The sequence below is a fragment of the Lissotriton helveticus genome, chromosome 4_1 (assembly GCF_964261635.1).
Source record: "Lissotriton helveticus chromosome 4_1, aLisHel1.1, whole genome shotgun sequence".
Lineage (NCBI taxonomy): Eukaryota > Metazoa > Chordata > Amphibia > Caudata > Salamandridae > Lissotriton > Lissotriton helveticus.
Genome location: NC_136063.1, coordinates 363,834,269 through 363,858,574, shown reverse-complemented (window position 1 = coordinate 363,858,574; position 24,306 = coordinate 363,834,269). Strand labels below are relative to the sequence as shown.

Below are 24,306 nucleotides of genomic sequence, written 5' to 3'. Positions count from 1 at the left end.
TATAGCCCTTGTTGGAGACATATACTTCAGTGGCAGGGCTAGAGTACTTCTTGATTTTAGGGAAGAATGCAGTCTTTTTATCTCAGAAAAAGGGTCAAACAGGGTTGTGTGCTTGTGCCCTTTTTATTTACTCAATACATTAACAGGTTAGTCTATCTTACGAAGAGCAATAAGTGACCCTTCCCACTCCAGATTGGTCACAGACCCATACCTTGCCTGCAATATGCAGACAATGCCATACTTATGTCCTCTACCCCAATGGCAAAGACATACAATTGATGGACAGAATTCACAAAAAATCAAAACATTCAGCCCCAGTCAAGAGATCTGGGCTAAATCCATCATTCTTTTGCTAACCATGCCACCCCAGTTTAGACTTGGATGTATGCAAATAAGTCTTGACCCTGTGCCTCAAGGGAACATTCCAGCCTGAACTGCCAATCCAGGTCCTCCCTCGACTGAAAACAAGCATCCGAGGACCAGTTTGGGGGTTTCACCCCTCATCAGCCAGGATAACTTAAATCCAGTGGCACAGTGAACCAGGGACCCACGTCTGGGCATCCCCGGCGCACTTAGGGCGAGAAAGCAAAATGCACACAATTAATATACGGAATGCAGAACAAATCAAAACATTCACCCCCAGTCAAGAGATCTGGGTTAAATCCATCATTCTTTTGCTCACCATGCCACCAGAGTTTAGACCAGCAGTTCGCGCTGGACTGTTCACATGAGGCACAAGGTCAAGACTGATTTGCATGCAGCCAGGTCTAAACTGGGGTGGCATGGTGATCAAAAGATGATGGAACTCTTTACTGGGGGTGAATGTTTCGATTTGTTCTGCATTCCGTCCATCAACAGTGTGTCTTTTACTCTTCCTCTGATGGGACTGCAGTTGCTACCTAATGTCTGTATTTGCTTCATGTCTGACCTTTGTCTCTCGGTTAAGATTGGGAAAACATTTGTAATGAAGTGTCTGAAGTATATTCGGAAGTGTTGTGATTTTCTGATAGGAAATGTTAAGTGTCACTCTGACTTTCTGCTACCTAGGCATTTTATTTGACAACCAAGGTTCATGGGCCCTAGCCACTTACTCTAAGAAGCTCCATCTTAAGAAATCTATTTTTACGTTGCCTAACTTTGCCTTCAAGTTAGGGAATAACACCATTAGAGATATGTTAACCATCTACAACACAAAATACGTAGCAGTGGCCCAAAATGGGGCGGGATTCTGGAGGTTAATTAATATCACTCAACTTCAGGTGCTGGATAATGCGTTCTTCAGGAATCTTTTGTCAGTCACAAACAGTTGTTCCGCCTTTGTTTGTCACGCAGAACTTGGGGCACTGTTTTTATCTGATTTGATCACACCTCAGCCAAACTTATTATAGCATAAAGTTTGGACTAGCGATTTCACCTGTTTAGGTCGTTTGATTCTGAACGTGCTTCAAACTAAACGGCCCTGGAGTATTACCCTGGTTTAAATTAGTTAAACAATTCTGGGTGAACTTGGGGCACACTGATTGCTTTGACACACCTGAGGTATTGCACAATGTGAATAGGAGAGACCTTAAACATCAAAGTTTGGCCTTTTTTTAAAGAGCAAAGATTTTCAAGTGGTATGTCAAAACCCTGTGTTATAAAAAACCAGTTGAAGTTGGCCATCAACAGTATTCAGCTATATCTAACAAGTTTACTCAGTCATCAGCTTAGGTTTGTTTTAACACATTTTGAACTCAATATTGTCATTCATTTAGTCACCTTTCCTGTTATTAATGATTGGTCGGAGGGTTTGATCCATTGTCCTTGTGATGGACTCTTGAGTCAAAGCACCTTGCACTGTTTGGTCTTTTTATGTCCAGCCATGTAAACGTTTCAATTTACCTATCATTCAGGAATATAATTTTAAACAATTCTGGCCACCATTACTGTTTTTACAACGGAATTCTCTAGCGATCTCTTGTAAGGTTACTGGTTTTTTCTTGTCTGTGATACGGATATGGGAAAATATGTCTTTACAGCTATTGTTTTTATGTTCATTCAATGTGTTTTTAACTTGTATGTATGCTTTTATGGTTTTTGTCTGGATAACCAAATGAAGTGGATTATGATGATGATGATGTGGATTGTGTCCCACATAAATGCAAGGGAGCTAGAGGGTATAAGTGCTGCAGTGGGTGGTTTGAGAAACTAAGGGGCTCATTAGGATGGCGTAATGATTGCCACCGTCGGGTCGGCGGTGGCGATCGTTACACCATCACAATGTGAAATACCCCACCATATTATGATGGCAATGGGTACTGTGGCGGACACAAAGTCCGCCCGCCGCTTTTCTGCCAGTCGGCAATCGTTCTGATTGCCGGTCGGGCGGAGCTGGGCCACTAATATGGTAGCGGTGCCTAGCAGGCACCGCCAGCCATATTAGGATGTGCTTGTGTAGAGACCTTTCCATGGCGGCATGCTGACGGGGATTGGCTTTGGGGGCCTTTTGCAGGCCCCTGGGGATGGGGAGTACCCATGGTACCCCCCTGCAGTTCCCTGCACCAAATGGCAGGCACCGCGTGGTGCCTGCCACATGGTGCAGGGAAATGCTGTGCATGCCTTTTCACCATTGCGGATGGTGCTGCAGCCAGCAGCACCATCCACAATGGTAAAAGGACAGGATGTGCTCGCCCATATGGCAGGCGCATCCTAATTGGGCAGGTGGGAATGCCGCCGTGTGGCGGTCGGTCCCATCGCCGTTATGATGGCGGGCAGACTGATGTCCACCTGCCATCATAATGAGCCCCAAAGCTTTTTGTTTTGGCACAATTTCTTTGTCTCAGCAAGGCACATTGTTAAACATGAGAAAACTTCACTTTACTATACTGGACTCTATAAGAAAGCAGTTATGACTAACGGTGGCACCAATGGCACCATTGGTCATTTCTCTGTTCTCTGTCCAGGGAAACATTATCTTAGGAACTTCCACCACCAATGAGTCTGGCGTACCATCAGCAGCCTGGAAATAAGAATGTGCACATATAAATAGGCCTAAACAAATATACATTTATTTAATTATTTCTCCATCGCTATAGAAGCCCCTCTTTTGCTACAGCAAACTTAAATTATCTTGCACTTTTCAGATTGAACCCAATGAGTCCTATGTCCAGGGCTGTGCCTTCCACAATGGATTTTCCCCAGCAATTGGAGTATTTGGAACACACGGGCTAAATGTTGATGACAACATCATCCATTTTACTGTTGGAGAAGGTAATATGCAAGAAAATTGTACATCATCATTTTCGTCCAAAGTGGAGTTTTAATGGCCAGATTAACTAAGTGATGAATAGATTTACTTATTTAAGGATGATGTCTTATTAAAGTATATGGAAGTACAAAATATGTAATGGTGCAGTCTAACATTATAAATTTAGAGTTCTAGGCTGACTGATCTCTCTTTGTCACACAAATATTTTAACGCAAACCTTCAATGACAATATTGTATTTGGTTATGGATGATGCTTAAATATTCCAACTAGGTTTTAATGCATATTGAAAAATATCTCCTCCACAACATTGTCTTGTTAATATAACAATCTACAACAGGTAAAGCCACCAACCCAAATGTTACTGGTAATAATGAGGCTACACTTCCAGAGACATAACTCCCAGATGGCAGGGTTTTCAAAGAATTCGTTTCATATTGATATTTTTAATTTCCAGAAGTGATTGCTTTGTAGGTAATGTGCCTAACCATCAAACACCCATATGTGTAAACCAAACTAATAGAGTGAGTATGAACAGTTGCAACTCCACACACTGCAGCAGTTAAACATAATAACAGAGGTGGGTTAATAATTTACTCAAATTTCCTGAAACCTTTTTAAGAATACCTGGTGTCCAAATACACACAGGAATAAAGAACAGGCGTTTTATGGATAGAAAGAGCTAATCCAGCAGTGACTATGAGGCTTTTTCAGAGACTGTACAATCCTGAATCTAAAACATGGGGGTTCGGGGTGCCCAGAAATGGCTGTACACAGCTGAATAGCTAGTTTAAGTCTCCAAAGATCACATTACTCAATAGTACCATCAGGCTGGTGAAATTAGTTTCTCTGAAAGGTTTGTGGCAGCACCAGGTAAGTGACGTTCCTGCCTCTGACCAGAGATGCCAAAACAAAGCCACAGTGAGTTGGATCTCTGTATGGTATATTATGCTGCTATGCTTCATTGACATTTGGTAAATGTTTGTGAGGACTGAAGGTACCTAGAAACATTATTCACATTTCAGGTTAATCCAGAGAAGTTTCCCCAAATACCCCTTTGCAGCACACCACTGGAATTGGAGGGATCATTGCCCAGGGGAACGCTGCCATAGGTATTGGTCCTCAGTAGAGTGCATTGTGGGGAAAATGTTGCCTGACCATGAAAATGGGCTGCGTGGAACAAGGACTAACAATGAAGTCCCAGTACACCTACATAAGGAAGGCTGGGAGGTTCCATGACTATTGTACTGAGAGGCCTTCTTCAGGGCCCATATGGTTCCCACATCAAAGGAGAAGGACCTTTAAACAGAGGAGGAGACCATGCTTTCTGCCATGGAAGGGCGTTTGGTGCTGCTTGAGACATGAGACATTAGTGTCGAAGATTGTTAGTGGGCTACAGTGGTATTTTCTGGCGTTGAGTTTAAGATGCATCAAATCCTCGAAGGTCTCTGTATACTGAAGTGATTAGGCCTTGTGAGAAACTGCTGGCCTTGGTAAGATGACTTTAAAGTCAGAATTTATGCAGCGTGATGTGGGTGGCTTCTGCCCAGGAGCCACTTGGAGGCTAACAGAGGCGTACAATGTTCTAAGTGCTGCCTGGCTGGAACATTCATGGAGTGAGGCTATCTTCAAATGAAGCTTGGGAGTAGCTCGTTGTGACACATTATCAGTGTAAAGGAACTCTGCGCCGTGTCTTCCAGTCTATGGTAAATGCCAGTATTCGAGAAGTGAGCCCTTATCTCTTGTGTACCTGAGAAACTCTCCTTGCTAGTGTCTTAAAAGGGGGAAACAAGACCTACAGATATACATCAGCACATGATTCCACCAGTCTTAGCATTGAAGTATTGGGTGATTGAGTAACAACTGGACTCAGACTGGGCTTTTTGTGTACAGTAACACCACCAGCAAGGTGAACATGTTTACCTGCAACGACCTGAAGACAAATATGTCTTCTGTGCACATATCCAACTTAATCTATTTATGGGAACAGTTGAAACTGATGATGTGAGATTAGTTTCTAAGCCTTTCCCATACTTGAAAACAAAGTGAGGCAAGTAGATGCGTTTCTTCCAACTGTAACAACTAGGGTGTACTGGCCTCAAGAAACCTCATGCAACTTTAATACTTCTCTGAGGAGTAACAATGTGTTTACCAATAATACAGGAATTTGAAATCATCAAGAGTGATTAGAATATGATCTGAATGTGACTAGACCAACTACTCAGTAAGGGATCTTTACTCAATATCTGTCCTTCTCCTTTTCTACCAGCTTCCACCAAAAAGGCTCACTGCAATATTTATTTTTCAGGACTTCGCCACTACTTTCAGATTTTAACATTGACATTCACAAATGTCTATAATGACAATTTACAACATGACTTATATTAAAGTAGTTTTCATCAGTGAAATTAGTTTGTCTTTACAAGAAACATGAACAGCTTTGCCATTCACCTGCCCAGCAGGATTTTTACTAGCCGATAAAGACAAAAAAGGGTTTTTGCTACAGTGCCCCAGATATTGAAACATAATGTCAAATATTTCATCATCAAAGAATCCATTCTACCCACTGCAGCCTTTGTACAGCAGCTTTAAACTGAACCACAAAAATTATTATGACATAGGATGCACAAACTTCATTCGCATTTTATTTGTCTTTTAAAAATAATTCCTTTATTCAAATCTTCCTGAAATCAGATTTCTCATGCAGCTTTATACTGACGAGCGTGGAATTATGCGTTGAAACATTGGTATTCAGTTATCACTTTTCCGGCAAGATTACTGCCTTGTGGAGTGCTATTAATCTAAGGTTTCTTTCCTTATAAGTAAAGAAACCTGAGATTAATAGCACTCCACAAGACACGAGATGGAATTCTGGCTGTGATGACATTGGAGTATATATGGCAGAAATCGACAAGTTAGCACCAGTTCCTGTATTTCCAGCCCTCATTGAAGTGGGTTTGGAGCTGTGATGATTCACTGACAAAATGAATCAGCTTTTTACAGGGACCAGGCCACGTTCCTAACCCTATGATCACAGGCTTCAAAACATGCTTCAGATGCCGCAGGAAGGTCTCCTCTTTGAACCATATACCATATGCATGTAGGGTCTGGGCTGTTAACATGACTCCTTTTCATTGAAGTAGTTGAAACCTATCAAAGGCCAAATTAATTCTCACCCAGTCCCACATGGATACTCAAAATGTTTCTGTCACTCTTCAGTTAATACCCTGGATAGTAAATGAGCTGTAGGGTGGAGAAATCCTCTTCTTTCTGACCATCACTACTTCTGGAGCCGATCAGAGACTTAATGCCTAGCTTTTCCCTGTCTTTGGAGCTAATTCTGATGTTAAAGAAGAAGAACTCAGACTTTCTGAACCTGTCAGCCAAACTCATGCAGGTCAGGGTCTTCCATTAGGCCAGGACAGATATGTTCAGAATGGTTCCATTGCCTTTTTCTGCCACTCCTTGAAATTTGGACTGATTCATGAGAGATTGTTAAATATGGTGCCTCCCATCATTACACACTCCGGCTCCATTAGCCAGCGCCCTTGGTGCAGCCTCCGTAAAAAATAGGCTCTCCAAAGTGACAATTCCCATGAGTTTGTCACTCCTGCCTTCAGAACTGATCATGCTGTCCCCTCAGAAACCCTAGAATAAGCAACATTATCCTGGTGGCAATAGAAAAGTTAGGAATTGCATTCAAACCCTATATTTTTGGAACATCTTGTGTTGACTGCACCAAAAACAAGTGAAGCTTGTTAATTTTGAGAATAAATAAAAGGGGAGCTAATACGTACCTTTGTCTTGCCCCACCATATATCCCTACATCTACAGATACCTCACCTTGCATAATAATGCCGACACTTGCCTTCATATCATTGTGTAAGTAGGCCAAGAAGTGGACTAGAACAATATTCAAACCATGAGCTATTAGCAATGACCATAATTTTGCTTGATTTATACAGTCAAAGGCTGAGGAGAGGTCCATGAGCGCTAAATAGAGAGGGGACTTTTTTGAAACTGTATACTTCCCTAAGACCAGATTCAGGTTAAGGCACTTTTCAATAGCTCCCACTTTGCGTCTGAACCCATATTGACAGGGATATGAGACAGGGATATCGGCCCATTCTCTCTAATCCTGTGAGAAATTGTTCTTCCCAGATTTTTAACAGTGGTGTCAATTAAGGAAATAGGGCTGATGTACAGACTTTCTTAAAAATGGGCACACTAATTGATGCACCCCATGATACAGAAAGTTGGGAATTTTCAAGATTGTTAAACACATTCGTAACGAGGGATGCCCTCCTTTAATTGATTGATAATTATGTAAATTGTTTAATAATTATATTTTTTCCATTACTTATTAGTTGCAGGATGTTGTGTTTGTAGGGGCATAGTGTGGGAAGTTATTTAAGTAATAATTAACAATTAAATATTAGTTTATTAATATCTAATTGATCATTAAATATGTTAATTTGATAATACTCCTTTATTTTAGTTATATTTTAAGTGAGTGCTGCTAGGTATGTGGGAGTATAACGTGGGGACTTAACTAAATAGTACATTAATAACATTTTGTAAATTTAAAATGGTTTAGTGAAATGTTTAAAAGCATGTAAATTGGCGAATTGTTTTTTATATATAAATTTTATATTAAAAGTTTAATATTTCTGTTCAACTGAAGAGGGTATTAAAATATGTTATGAGTAACCCTGGGCGGCCAGCTACGCTCCGTGCACGGAGTGCCGTCTCCTACGCATTTTGCGTAGCCGGCGTAGCCAGGCGGCACTACGCGCGCTCCGCAGACGGGGCGTAGCCGGCCGCCACCCGCCTCCCTCCCGCCCTCCCTAAATACATAAATAAAGGCATAAAAAGCTTTTAAAAACACTTACCTTGTCTGCCGCATCCCCGGGGCTCCCTCTCGCCGTCCCGCGATGCGCGCCGCCATTTCGGATCCTAATGCGCATGCGCGGGCGGCCGTGCATGCACATTTCTCGTGAGGAATGCGCATGCGCGGCCGCCCGCGCATGCGCATTAGGATCCGATGCGGTGGCGGCGCGAATCGCGGGACGGCGAGAGGGAGCCCCGGGGACGCGGCAGACAAGGTAAGTGTTTTTAAAAGCTTTTTATTCCTTTATTTATGTACTTAGGGAGGGCGGGAGGGAGGCGGGCGGCGCGGAGTGGGGCTACGCGGAGTGCGTGGGTGGGCGTAGTTGTGCGCCCACTTCACGTAGCTCCGCGGAGCCCCACTCCGCCCACTACGCCCAGGGTTAGTTATGAGTGGAGTGGAAACTGTATATGTTATCCATCTGGAGTCCAACACTTTCCTTACTGTTGCACAGACTGGAGTGGGAATAGTAAATGTAACCCCTTCGAAGTCCAACAATTTCCTTACTGTTGCATAGACTGTAGTCGGAATAGCAAATCTAACCACCCTGAAGTCCAGCCCGTTCCCGATTGTTGCAAGGACTGGAGTGGGAATAGTAAATGTTACACTTCTGATGTCTAATGCTTTTCCTAATGTTGCACAGACTGGGGGCGGGGGTAAATAGTAAATGATTCCCCTTTGAATTACAACGCTTTCTCTACTGCTGCACACATTGGTGAGGGAATAGTGAATTTTACCCCTTCTAAGTCCAATGCTTTTACTACTGTTGCACAGACTGGAGTGGGAATATTAAATTTAACCCCTCCAAAGTACAACGGGTTCCCTACTGTTGCACACACTGAAATGGGTATGTTTTATTTTCTGATTTGATTACATATTTTTACAACTGTTGAAGTGTACATATTAGTATTGTTTGTTTCATTGTATAGCATTTGTTTATATATAGATACATTCTTTAAAAGTTTTTAAAATTTGTAATAATAGTTTTTTATATTTAATTCATTTGATAATGTATTTAATTGTTTTGTACTCGTGTTTTTATTTTTATTTTTTAATAAATATATAAAATATACATATATTTTTGCTTTTTATATTAGTAAATTAAAAAAAAATAACATTAATATAAATTAAAATATATATTTTTAATAGTATTATATATACTTATATATAAACATGTATATATAAGTGTTTGTATGTGTGTTTTTATATGAGTATGTATTGATATATAGCTTTAAAAAATTGTAAAATATTTTACATTATATTAATGATATAGGTTAAAAAAATGAAGATTTACTATTTACATGTCTAATGTTTTTGTACTTACAATTATAAGTATTGGTAGACAATATTTTTTTGGGATCCATAGCTTTGACTCGGTTTTTGTGTAGCATAATATTTGTTGTTCTGATATTCTGTCAGACATCCACAAACACACGCACACACATTCACACAATGTTCGCTGACACTTAATAAGACAGCAAATTCCTCTTTCAACTCAAAGTCCTACTCTGCATCCAAATCACTCTTCACCCCCCCCCCAATCAACTTGGAATGAACTACTTGAATCCACTACTGATCGACTTTATGTGTGTGGTTGTTAAAAGGGAGACACAAGCCTGGTGAGCATAACTTTAAACTTGTATTAAATAAGTTCAGTAAAAGGTAAGTTATTAGAAGAAACAAAGGGCCACAAGAAAATATAGGATCAATCTGTCTGCATTACTCCATCTTCAGCCTTGGTGTGCCCAAACATACCTCCTTGCTCTCATCTCAGCATGGCCTGAGTGCTCTCAGTTAGAGTGATGACACCTCATTGATAACCTCATAATTTCAAGCCCTCTTGTGTAGATCCATCCACGCTCCCTTTAATCTACATATTCTAAACTGCAGCTCTCTGACCCCGAAGACATCTGTTTCCTTGCGATGACTCACACCTGCAGGAGAATATAATAAAAAATAAAATCCTTAAACTCATGAGCGAACAAGGCATTACGTTCAATCCCTTTTATAGATCCTTATGCGGAGGGCAATCTATTATTCTTTTATTATCCTAATCACTGTGTTTCTAATGGACACGTATTTCTGCAGATCCCTCACCTTACGAATACCCTCCGGGAGCCAGACGGGATCCAAAAAGGTTCAAGTCCTCTTTAGGGGAGGAGGTTGCCAGATTCTAGTTGGCATCCTCTATGCAGCCACAGCTTAGCACATGTATGGTTCGTGATAAACATGAAAAGGAAATACACAATATGTCCCTTCCCATTTAAGTGCATAGTTTTGAGACAGGAGAAAAAATAAAACAAAGTGGGGCAGGGGCAACCAACAGTGAGGTTTGTAATAAAGTATGTCTAAAATGATAGAGTCAATCACATTTTAAAAAAAAGTCATTTGATTCTTTCTCGTTGGATCCTTTTGTAGGTATTCGCCTTTGGGGACAGCGGAACAAGGCTCGGAGGAACTTAGTTACTCTTGCAATTTGGCCTTCAACTTACCAAGACCGGAAAGTGATAAACAACGATGGGTTATGGCATGCTGGGATTGAGGTATATTATTTTGGGACTCTCTCTCTATCCTTAGACTTAATGAGTATGTTCGCCAAAGCACATACTTTATGGAAAATATACAGTTCCTAACTATCAATTAGAAGAATGTTGTGATATAACATGTGAGTTGGTCTGATATATATAACCTTTTTGGTCAAGTAAAGTGTGACATAAAAATCTATTTTTGGCTAGTCCAAATATCCTGGAATGCATCAATTATTTAATGTGATCACTGCTGATATGTCTCCAAGCTCATATTTCAGATCCCTGAAAAATGAAGTGTAGTACATATTTCAGACAAAGTTAGCATTTATCCAAATTCCACAGGTTTTTATAAAACCCAGGATTGTTTATATGCGTAGACTGAACTCGCTGGCAGGCAGCCTGGGTTCCGAAGGCAGAGACATGATCCTTTGACCCTGCATCTGCTGACTGGTAGGCAGCATGTATCTTGTGCACTTGGTTATGAAGGGTAGCGCCATAGCTACTGGGAGGAATTGACCTTTCTCCAGGTTCTCAAGGGGGAACAATATGGAACTTCGTTGTGTAAAGTCCTATATCTGAGAAAATTGGTTTGTAAGAACAATTGAGCCATAAAAAGAAACAGAATCTGAATTTACCAAAAGCCATGGACAAATCTAAACTAATTAATAAAATCAGATACAAATGAAACATTTCTTAGTTGATGCTGATTATTCAAGTTTGCGGGTTAAATTAAAATTTGCCTACAAATATAGAAACTAAAGGATACAACATAAAAAAGGGTAGTAAAAACCCCATCATAGATGTAAACACATCTGAACAACAACTAAAACACAGGGAGACAAAAGCAATTTTTTTAAAGTCTGCAACGCAAGCCACCCAAAATTGAAATGCTTGCTAAGTGAACCAGAGTGAAATTTGTAGAAAAGAGAGAGGAAGGTAAAGTCTGCATATTTTTGTTTAAAAATAAATTAAGTGAGTTGAATTAAACCTTTAAATTCAATCTGCAGGTCATGAAACGTGATGAAGGTGAAATCTTGAGATGGTCTACCAAAATCAAAATATGTAATCCAAACCACCGCTCTTTTCCGCCTACCCTCTTAAAAAGTGTTTTTATAATGGTCCCACAAGGCTATACCTTATTTCTGATTAGTGACAGCCTGGCAAGACTACTATCACTGCCTCACACTCCCCTGCTCTCTTGTTTCCATCATAGTCCTTTTTCTAAAGTACACTAAACACGCCTTGGCCCTAAAACTTGTTGCATGGTACTGGGGCGATTATTAGTAAAATCACACAGAATAGGAAATGACTATGTGGGGATGATTCTTCCAGCTGTTAAACCACACAGAATAAGCTGTTCCATACATAATTGGGTTATGGGAGCATAGAATGAGTGTGGGGAATTAAGGGGCTAATTACGATGGCGGGCAGATTTGGTCTGCCCACCACCATAGCAGTGACTGGGTCCAACAGCCATGCATACGGCGATCCTGCCTATTCTATTATGATGGTACCGTCACTGTTGCGGTCAGAATCCACACCTTTAATATTGCGGCGGTTGCTGCTGACAGCAGCACTGCCACAATGTTGAAAGGAGCGCGTTATGCATTTCACTGCACTACGTGGCAGGAACTACACTGTGCAGTGAAATGTATGGGGGGGGGGTTTCCATGGGTCCCCTCCCAGTGCACCCATATCTCCCCCCATCATAAGGGGGTTCAGCAACGGGCCCCTGAAGACATTCTCCGCCAGCCTTTCAATGGCAGTCAACTGCCATGGAGAGGCTGGCTTCCCCCAGCATCATAATTGTGCCGGCTGAGCCTACTAGGTTCCGCTGCCATTCTGAGCATGCTGACCGCTCCGCCACGCAATTGTGACGATTGCTACTGGCGGAAAAGCGGTGGCCGGACTTGCCCTCTGCTGCGGTACCCACCGCCATCAAAATTTGGCGGTGGTAAATCTCATGACAATGGTGGAACGATCACCACCGCTGGCCTAGCGGTGGCTATTTTTCCGCCATCGTAATGAGCCCCTAAGGCAGGGAATGGGAAGTTTTTGTTAGCAGGCTCTTTCATACCCAGAAAATCAATGTATGGAAAAACCTAACCACCAATAATCAGACAGATAGAAATTAACACATGCAAATACTCCATTAGTCAGTTTTATATAGCTATAGTAAACATACTATTGGTGAAAAGATGTTTCCACCAGAGCAAACCAAGAGAATGTTTTTCTTTTTTCTTTAATAAAGCATTGACTGGCCAACCACTTAGGACCTTTGCTTGCTAAAAGACTAAATATACACAGTTTACCATATTGGGTCTGACCTCCCACTATAGGCTTTGAAATCAAAAGGCAATACTACTGAGCTAGTATGTGTTGAATCTCACTTTCCCAAAGTTTTCTACAGTTCAGGGAAACATCAAGCATTAAGTCATCAAGAATTGGGGTTATTGCAGAGGTTTCAGGATTACCCAGGCCATGCACTAAGGTACAACTCCAAATCTTTCTTCAGGCACTGTAGTAGATGTAAATGCAAGCCAAATTATGGTTGACGAAGTAACACTGAGCAGCAATAAGTACCGTGCTATCTTGTACTTTGATCATTTGTCCAGACCACAAATTACAACTTTCATGATATAGTGAGTGAAGAATACCCCAAATATTCTTAACAAAATGGACTTGGGGCTATTCGCAAAGGTAACCAACTCCTGTGAGTAATTTACAGGTGTAAGTTTAATCTTACACTTTTTAATAACGTTACTACTTTTGTCCATTCCCAAAATCTGAGTGCAAAGTTACTTAAAGGTGTAGACTTGCAGGTCCCCACCTTCTGAATAAAGGAGTGGAGTCATATTAACAACTCTTAGTTACTACTGCCAAAAACAAACAGTTGTAAACCCAGCATTCTCCAATAGAAAATAATGGAGGAAAGGTCTTTAAATAGAGTCCACTCGGAAATAATGTTAAATTAAATTATTTAACAGAGTTAAAAATATAGATAAATATAATTTAATGTTAAAAATTTGAGACTCAAATATTTATTATTTAATTATGAAATATTTTACCAACTTTTTTAAATCTAAAAATAAATGTAAGATTAAATTGTGCTGAAATATAGTTAGATTATCTTAATTATTCTATACACCACTTTTAATAATAATTATTGGACAATATCTTTTCAAATTAAGTTAATAGTGCCCTAGCATTTATTTTTATTTTTAGACATATAAAATAAATATATAAAATGAATTTACAATAATATTTATCCTAAAATATTTTTACTAATTTGTTTGAGTTTCATAACTTTTTTTTAGTTTTCCATATACTTTACCATAGGGAGAAGTGAATAGGCTGCAAAGTATTTTTAATTAACTAGAACATACTTTTGTACCCTATGCTTTTCTTTTTGCGTATTATCTGCCCCCTTGTTCAGCTTTAACTCTCAAATATATTGAATGTTGCATTGACTTGTATTTTTAACCATTTTTCTTGAAATTGTTCATAGTAAAAAAATGTCATGTTTAAATGTACTTTCAGGTAAATAACGGCAGGCAGGTCGTCCTACAGGACAATATAGTTGCAGGATTTGAAAGAGTTGCTTACCGTATTAATGGTGAACCATGCTCAGGTAAGTTGGTCAAAATTTTGTTCCAATAACTTACATTGACAACATGATTTGAAACAATTTTGTGTTCATTCTCTGCAATCCAGTTAACATGGACATAGACTTTACGTGAAACATTTATGAAAATCAAACGAGTATTAATGTATCTACACAAACTCTGACTTCCAAAAAGCCATGTCATTATTTGTACCTATGCAAAAACAACAGTTGATGGACAGAATGCAGAACAAAATCATACATTCAACCCCGTGCTCTCCACACCACTGGAGTCAAGCTATCCTGGCTGATGACGGCTGACAGCCAGAAACCGGTCCTAGGAAGCTTGTTTCCGGTCCAGAGAAGACATGTCTTGGCAGTTCGGGCTGGACTGTTTCCATGAGGCACAGGGTCAGACTGATTTGCATATGGCCATGTCTGAACTGGGGTGGCAGAGTGGGCTAAAGAATGGTGATGGTTCAAACCCAGATCTGTTGACTGGGTGTGAGAGTTTGATTGGTTCAGATGCTCCGTCCATCACCACCCCCTTTTGTACTGCTCCAGACCACTGGAGTTAAGCTATCCTGGCTGATGACGGCTGACAGCCAGAAACCGGTCCTAGGATGCTTGATTCCGTTCCAGAGAAAATATGTCTTGGCAGTTCGGGCTGGACTGTTCCCATGAGGCACAGGGTCAAGGCTGATTTGCATATGGCCATGTCTGAACTGGGGTGGTGTGGAGTGCTAAAAAAACGATGGATTAATGCCCAGATCTCTGTACTGGGGTGAATGTATGACATTGTTCTGCATTCTGTCCATCAACTGTTGTTTTTGCATTATTTGTACCTAGGCAAAATATACCTCATAGAACATTTCAACACACCCAAACTCAAACCAAGCCCAAAGGTTTAGTAATCAAGCATCAAATGTTCTAGAACTGTATAGAACAACACCACTTGGGCTGATTATTTCTAGTGAGTAAGCACAGTATTACATATTTCTGAATTCTTTATTATATTTACTATAGACTTGAAAGTTCATAAATTCATCATAGGAAACACAGCAGTTTTTCTGGTTCCTCAAACAATCTGCCTTCATATGCATTTTGGTTCCCGGTTTGATGAAATATTGGGCCTGTCGTCTGACTTTAAGTCTTATTAATGTTCTTTGCAATGATGTGCTTAACACATTCCATTTTACAATGGGTGAAACACTGCAACTTTGTCTGTGCCATTCGCAATTCCCAAAGTCACATCTCTTAAACAGGGTCAGTCACACGTGGAATTGCCTTAAAATGAAAAAACAAATCACAATCTATAATTCATGGATACAATTAAGTTTATGATATAGTCTGAGGCTCGTGTCCTTCCTTGCTTCAAGCAACCAGATAAGCAGTTTATAATAGATGTATGTTTTTGATTCATGTGGAAAGAGTTCCCAATACTCATTTAAGAAACAATGCAACACCTTTGGAATGGATGAAAGAGGGAACACCTTCCTAGGACGGAGATATTCTGAACAGCGGTGACCCTATGCTGTAGTCAGGACTTTCAAAATTGATAATCATGATCATCAGAAATGCAAATGAGCTGAATCCAGTCATCACCTGCTGGCTTTTTTTTGTTCTTTAGAAAGTAAGGGTACTGAAAGCCTAAAACTATCAGCATACACATCACCAGGACTCAGAAATTTATACTTTTGCTGGTCCAGAATGGCTGATTGTCTGGGGAATACACTTCACACTCTCCTCCTTCATACGCTTATCGGATTCAGTGAGATACAAGATAGTATCCCTGAAGTATTTGATTGTGGGACCACAGTCCCCCAGTGTACATAGACATACATTAAACCACTCTTGGATCATGATTCTACCCTTATTCAAAAATATTTCAAGAGTCCATGGCAGAGATAAGGAGATTATGAGTAGAAACCAGGTTGACTCCCAACCAGGTTGACTTGACCAAGCCAACCCAGTGCAACTTTATTAGAGTTCTGTGTCTGCACTGTCTGTTAGTTCACCAATGACCACAACTTAGGGAGAGGTGAATGGTATTTCCAGCACCGTAATAGTGACGGATATCTATAATCTGGGTTGTGGATCATTTGTTAGCGAACGTTTCTGCAATTTACTGATAAGCTTAATAAAGTATGCTTAACACAGGGAGAGACTTAATCAGGTGTGAATTTACAAACCGTCTATTCACTCCCTATATCATGAAGATAATATTGACATCATATTCGTGCCCACATGTATGCATTTTCAGAAAGTGAATATGTGATGCCACTTTTCTTCTGGTATAATAAAGTTAACAATAGAAACAAACAAAAATACCAGCATTTTGAAATGCAACTACTCACAGGCATCAATCCTGAGTTACTACAAATGAAGGTATCTGTGAGAATAAAAAATGTCAGTGCATCTGTTTCTTATTTGGTAAGCAGTGCTTAATTTGAGACGATGGTTGCCGCTCGGGAAACCAAAATTCATTTTTGGGGATCACACTTATATTTCCTCATCAGACATTTACTGAGAGTAAGAGTGGAGAAGACATAAAGGGGAAAGATGAGGAAGAGAAAGACAGGAAATACCATCACACAGAGAAAAAACAGGATCTTGAAAGGATGAGATAAAGGGGCAGGAAGTGTCTAGTGGTGGATTAGAGAGTCATGAGGTAAAATTAAGACTATCCAATTTAGGTATTAGGTGCCCTGACATTTAATAGATCTAGCCGTGGGCTTCTGAGCAGACCTTTGGGCACTGTCACTCAGGGCAAATATGTTAGGGAAAACATCACCACACTTCGAAATACAGGTATAATTAAAGCACTGGTTGATAAACTATATTTTTGTTTTCAGGTGCAAGTAATTCAGTAGAACAATGGTCCAACAATGAAGTGATGTGAAGGAGTCGAGATCCAGGTGTTGATAAAGGTGAGTTTATTCAACAGGTAAAGCAGTACAAGTATTCACCATCCTGCCTCAGCAACCGCCAGGATCAGAATGGAGAATTTGGAACCATTGTGGTAAGAGAACATAGAATGTAAGAGAACATAGAATACTTGGTGGCATAACATTCTAAGCCTGGAAAACAGTAATAACATTAAGATGAGAGGCACAACATATCTCCTCCCTTTAAAGAGAAAAAAAAAAACATCAAAATTTTATAAGTAATGAAAGAAAGAGAAAGAACAACAAAATGAGGGAGAAGAGAAAGGAGGAGAGAACAAAGATTAAATTTTAATATCTGACAAATTCATCATATTTTGAGTAATTATAGTTAAACATTTTCTTTTCCTTAGGGAACATTAAATTTGTGAAATGTAACAATACTAATGTATGTATAGAATAACCACTGTAATGAAAGTACAGCTGAAGCTAAGTAAAAAGATTACGTAGGGTTAAAGTAGGAAGGGCGTGTGTACATCTCATATTGAATAAGTATAGAGGCTAGCTTTGAACAACCCTACGAAGAAATTAACTTCTAAACCTAAAGTATCAGCAAAAACAAGAAGTTTCAAACACGAAGCTAAATTTGTAGCATTAAATTCGTAACATGTAATTAACAACAATCAATTAAATCGTATAGGCAATATAGACTAACTGCTCTATCAGGTATTGAAAGTGATACAGATTTGAATCGCTGTATATAGCATTGAAAGTAAAATCGGCTTGAAGTATTGTACAAAGCATAGAACGAAACATAGGCATACCTGAATTGTTGTATGAAGTATAAGCGTATATCAGACTTATAAGAACTAGTGTAAAAAGCATTGAAAGTAACACACACTCGAAATACTGTATGAAGCATAAAACGTAATACGGAATATTGGATTACTGAATTAGCATTGGAAGCAATACTGACTTATAAGAATAGCTGTATAAATACCTTGCATAAAATTTTGTAAAAATAATAATGAATGCATGACAGCAGACTTACTAGATGGCTGTAAGATAGTGATATTTAAATTGCTGAAATATGCTGAAATACCTATAACATACCCTTTAATTAATAAGAATATGAGCCTCCATGTATAAATAATAGCTCTATGAAGCAACGACAAGTAGAGTACTCACTTAAACAGTACAGGCTTCCACATGACCACTCGTTTTTTCAGCAGTATCAAATCACTGTACTCTACATAACCGAATTTTTGAAGGAGATAATATGTTTTCTCTTAGCAGCACAGGTTTTCTCTTCTTCTTGGTGGTAAGTTAGAGTACTTGAGCTAGATCTGGCGCATATGCGTCGACTGCATGTACCACATCATCAGATCTTGGGTCAAGAACAATATGTAAATCATATTGTTGTAACCATCCAAGAATTGCTGGGCCTTCTTCGGAAACGAAAATCTTGCCCAAAGCAGATCTCCCTTTAAATTGAAAAGAAGTATCCATGACTCCCTTCAATTTAATTACTTTTCCTGTATAACCTTTCGGCATGAAATCACTGTGTAATAGTGGTACAGATGGCCAATGCTCCCTATACATACTATAAGGTAAAATGGAAAACATTGAGCCTGGATCAACCATGAGGGTAACGGGGAACATCATTGAGAATAAAAGAAGCTTTTGGCTTCTGCAAGACAAAATGAGTATTGTCATAATCAGCATCACCGTCCACATATAAGAACATTTCTTGAGAGGAGGCGTCATCTTCAACAAAATTAACTCTATTAATTGCAGGAGATTTGCATACTTTACTAATGTGTCCACGCTTACCACAATTACTGCAGGTTTTGTCTCTGGCAAAACAATCTTGAAAATCAGCAGCATGAGACATATCTCCACAACGAAAACATCCCATAAATTTCATTTTCCCACTAGGATTATTATAATCAGACCTAGACTTGGAAAGAAAAGTTTTGGGTTTAGTGTTCAATTTATCAACATTGGAAGGTAGTTCTTTATCAGATTTGGAGGCTTGGACAATGTTGACAGTTTCTTCTTTTTTTTTCTCAAGAAGACGCATCTCGTCCATGCATTTGTCTGAGTCTTCGACGACTTTAGCAATTGTGATGGCTTCTAACAATGTAGGGTTTTTAGCTGCCCATAGTTTTTGCTGCATACGCTTGTTTTTACATTGTACTATCAGTTGATCTCGAACCATCTGATCTGCCATGGCTCCAAAGTCACATTTCAGGGATAATTCTCGTAAGCGAGCAACCATTTGATCAACTGTTTCTTTGCTTTTTTGTGGAACAGTATAGATTTTGTGCCTTTGCATGACAATATTAATTTGTTTTCCAAAGTATTTTTCTAGTCTCAATTTTGCCTCATTGTAGGGGTTATCAATAGGCTCACCATCATCATTTAAGAGTTCTGGTAGGAATTTGAAGACATGTTGTCCTGCTTTGCCTAGGGAATTCAATAGTATAGCTTTCTTCCTGGTCGCAGGAAATCTAAGGCCATCTATGGCCTCAAGGTAATTTTCGAAGAACCCTAGCCATTCTTCCCATTCCGTGGTGGGATCCTCCCCTTCAATAAGGAAAGCTGGTGGTGGCGAAATTGTATGGTTGGCAGTGGTAGCCATGTAATTTGTATTTTGCAAATTTATAATTTATAGTTTAAAAATTTTTTTTTTTTTTTTTTGCGGACTAAAGCTGAGGCAGGTGAAGAAAAATGTAAAGTAAGATATCTTGCTTGTATTGGATAAAGTAAACTGTAGCAAAGTAGTATTTGAAAGGATAGAGTTGTTTTGCCGGTTGAAATTGAACGTGGTTGGCAAAACGGCAATGAAAACGAAGCTGTTTTATACGTGGTTGGCAAAAGTTCTAAAAATGGTCGCTAGACGCAAAGCGCGATGACGTCAGCGTGCATAGAGCGTCAGTCACCAGCAGCGTCTCTTAGCAACTGAGAGACAGAACGAAGAGTTCTCGCGCTAGCGCGAAGGAATGGCGCTTGAGAACGTTGAAATCCCTCGCGCTGACTTGCGCTGTGTGCTCGAGCGCAGGGACGCGGAAAACGGCCCAAACAACCCAAAAAGAAAGAAACAGTACCTCGGGTTGCCGCTTTTCAGGAGCACAGGAGCGGTGAGCGCCGTGAGGGAACAGCGCTAGCGGGAGTCCACAGGAAGCGCCAACCAGGAAAGAGGAACGAAGTGTAGCAGAACAGCTCTCCAGGAACACCAGAAACTCCTCACAGACGTGGTAGACCGGAGCGTCGCCAAAATGATGTGAAGGAGTCGAGATCCAGGTGTTGATAAAGGTGAGTTTATTCAACAGGTAAAGCAGTACAAGTATTCACCATCCTGCCTCAGCAACCGCCAGGATCAGAATGGAGAATTTGGAACCATTGTGGTAAGAGAACATAGAATGTAAGAGAACATAGAATACTTGGTGGCATAACATTCTAAGCCTGGAAAACAGTAATAACATTAAGATGAGAGGCACAACATGAAGCCCATGGAGGATTGTATGGAGTGTACTTGCAAGAAGATGGCCTCCCAGGATGTTCTCTCATACAAGGTTTTACACTTTGGAGATGCTGGGACTATGGCATCTATTTCCAGGTGATAATTTATTGCTTACTTCCAAGATACCAAGAACATTTGAGTTTTAACAGATATAGTCCTAAATGGATGTTCTTCAAAAAAGTAGAAATATGAATAACCAGTGGGCAAATCAATGCTTGGTCTTTGTAAATTATGTGTCCAGACAATTCTAAGACAGGACACCTAGCTCCTTTTCAAATATTTGGTGCAGCATTGCTTGTGTCAAAGTAAGAGAGAAGAAATGTGCCGTATATTCTAAGATAGGGTGCCTTTTTTTCTCTCCCACAGTACTGGATCACTTTAGGCTGCCATGAATCAACAAACATATCGTTACTGATAGTGCAAGGTGTTGTGCATTCTCGGAACCACAGGTTTATACTGGAAGGCAACCCTTCCAATACAAAAATTATTCTATTAGACTTTTACCACTTTAGATGTGTGCTTTTCAATACAGCAAACATGCAAAGTTGGGACAAATATGAAAAATGAAAACATTTCTCCTTGTTATGCCTGTCTCGTGGACTTGTAAGATTTTAGTACAAATACTTATCAACAAATGTTAGTAGATAGGGAATTGCGACAAAACCCATGGGTATTTTGCATGGCAGCATCCGTATACTACTCATGGAATGCCCCTTAAAAAAAAGTAGTGCAGATTAGCACATTGCACAACTTTTAGTTACTTTTGGGTACTTTCCAATGAAAATCCGGGTTTGCTTTGGATAGTAAATCCCACCTCTATACTTTACGTCACTTTCATGATGCAAACCCAGGGAAAGTGTTCATTATTGTGAGCCCCAGTGTTTACTGCTAAGAACAATAGCAGTAGAAAATATTTGTATTAAGAAAAGATTGCAAAATTGGGTACATAGGCAAAGGCTAGCATTCACTCCAATATGCAGAGGTAAACGCTTTTTTGAAGAAGGAAATACGCATTCTAGGAGTGCAAAGACACACATGCAGGAGTGCACTGCCAAATCCATGGAGCAAGGAACTACATCTTTCTTCTGATATATCGATGATGAATGATGATAGGGAATGTAGGGCGCTTATAAAATGTGTGATGGTACCAGGAAGATGAAGGCTGAAAGAGGTCTACGAAAAATTGGAATAATTAAAACAATAAGGGTCACGGTGCTTACAAGATAAAGCAATATTGTAGGCTCATGCTCGAGCAAGATGGAACTGTATGAGGCAGGGATATAAAAGCCTACTTGTCAAAGAAAGAGTCAGATTTGAAAAACTGGAGATGCTGAGTTTGTGATAGCACCTGGGAGAACATATAGAATGTTTTATTTATTATATTTCTAAAGCGCACTGTCACCTTGCAGGCTTCCTGGCACTAAACACTTTCAGAAATGACTGTTACAAGTAATGTCCCATAAGAATTGGAAAGTGAGTTTTAATAGTATTTCTGAAATGTGGATGCTGAAAGTAGGAACGTTCAACCAAATTAATCACTTCGACATACGTTGTTGGGAATAAATGAATTGAAAAACATCAGTCAAATGCCAATATATTTAGTTTCATAAAATATGTACATGCTGTGAATATTTTCATTTTAAGACGGGGTTGAAATGTAAATTAATCAAAGCACAGTGGAGCATGTTATCTGCCATTATTGAAATATGGATTATATATCTTACTTTGGAAACATAAATGCAAGTTAAACCTCAGCTTAAAACAAGAAAAATAAAGTAGGTTATGACCAAGATTGATGATAAAAAGAAAAACTGCTAGTAAATGGTGTGGAGAATGTGGCAATGTCATGAGTTAGTCCTCATCCTATTTCTTTTCATTGCAAGAGGAATATTCCGAATGAACTTGGAGAGAATGCAGGATTATGCAGAACAGTGATACCTTAGGGCCTGATTTAGAGTTTGGTCATAAATCCACTGGCTCACCTACCTCAAGCATAACTCTAGTATGGTGGTTGATATTCTACTCTGCGAGACTACATTTAATTTAATAATTATTTCTGGGAATTTTAAGTCAGCCTCACACTCTATATAACGTTCTAAGTGGGTTGTACTACTAATGTCAACCTCCAGAATATCATGATTCAAGAATATTAAGGACAAACTATCAAGGGACAGAATATTGAAAGGTAGGTGAATATTGGGAAGGACAGATTTACTATTCCTAACTCCACATGTATGTGTCTTCAAAAACCATATTTAGCTCCAAGGTACATGGAATTAGTTATAGAAAATCAAGATTTACTTACCGGTCAATATTTTATTTTCATTATTTTGTCCTAGATATCGTGTGCTATTGATACTGTGGTGTCAATATTCAGGGTGCACACCAGAGTACATATTTCACATAGACATTCTAAAAAAGATGCACCTAAATTATTCAATCACTCTGACTGCCAAACCTCCATCCATAAAATTGTAAAACTCCCTTTAGTCTCTGCTTAGGTGGTTGAAAACTTCCAGCTGGACAAGCCTGGAGGCTTTAGGTGTGCGGGGTGCCTATCTGTGAGAGTTGGCTGAAGTTTTTTTCAGGAGCCAAAAAGCTGTGAGTGGGACCAATCTGAATTTCTTGGTTTACAAAGTTGTGCCATTGTCAAATTGCATTAGTGGTAAGTCCCTGTTCTATGAAGGTCGACTCTGTTCTCTTTCTGAAACAGCTACTCCATGTCATGGCACTAAGAGACCAAAACCCCCTCCAGCAGTGGCCTCTCTTCCCTATGTCTTACTTTACGCTAAACTGTGAATGATGTGGCCTCACCCTGGTATCTTTCACGTTTATCAAGTTTGTGACCCTCCCAGTTACCCTTCCTTGCATAAGCGCAGTCACATACGTCAAAGCCAAAGCATCCTGCCAAAAGGCCCAAGCCATTATTTGTGCTCTGCAAGAAGTTTTCACAGAGTCTGGGGTGAATCACTGGCAAGTAAAGTGGAGTAGGGGAAATAATGTTAATTAGCCTGCCAAAACTTCAGGAAAAAAGTGTGAGTTTCTACAAGTCACTTATCATGTATATTTATCAAAAATCCAACTTCACCATTGAAGTGAGTTTTGAAAAAACAATGGTTAAGTGAACTCTTTAGATTATTCTAAAACAAATGACAGAAGTAGCACTTAAATGTAATTGAGGTTTTCAAAGTACCTACGTAGTCAAAATAGCTTTCGGCAGCTAGTCAATGTAAGAACATGCTAACATTACATTCTTACATGTTTCACTTTTAAATACCTGGCGCCCTGCCTTGTGGGTGGCAAGGTCTACTTAGTAGTGGCTTGCTTTATATTGATAAGTGGGTTTTCCTCCCACCAAAAATAATTTATGTTGACAGGTATTCCTGCAGGTTTAAAAGTTTCAGCAGTCAGGCTACAGATGTAGGTCAGACATCATGTTTTATTGGTCAGTCTGGTGAATGGCGTAATAGACACTACAGTCCACAGTTGACATTTAACTCATATGCAATTTTTATAGTTAATGCACCATATGTTATGGCGTTCTAGGGAAGATAAACATGAAAACAGGAAATTATCCAATTGTATTATGTTTTATGGATCGGACCACTTGCACTGGGGACTTAAAAGCAT

General features: G+C 39.6%; 1 protein-coding gene across 1 annotated transcript in view; it reads left to right on the top strand.

Annotated features, from left to right (window-relative positions):
* Positions 1 to 24,306, top strand: part of LOC144828000 (fibrocystin-L-like) — a 1,506,874-nt gene that overhangs the window by 1,292,823 nt on the left and 189,745 nt on the right. The window contains exons 67-71 of the mRNA XM_078686147.1: positions 3,123 to 3,249; positions 10,552 to 10,676; positions 14,202 to 14,292; positions 17,121 to 17,153; positions 20,657 to 20,772. Coding sequence (XP_078542273.1) covers positions 3,123 to 3,249; positions 10,552 to 10,676; positions 14,202 to 14,292; positions 17,121 to 17,153; positions 20,657 to 20,772 — 492 coding nt within the window. The remainder of the gene's footprint in view (positions 1 to 3,122; positions 3,250 to 10,551; positions 10,677 to 14,201; positions 14,293 to 17,120; positions 17,154 to 20,656; positions 20,773 to 24,306) is intronic.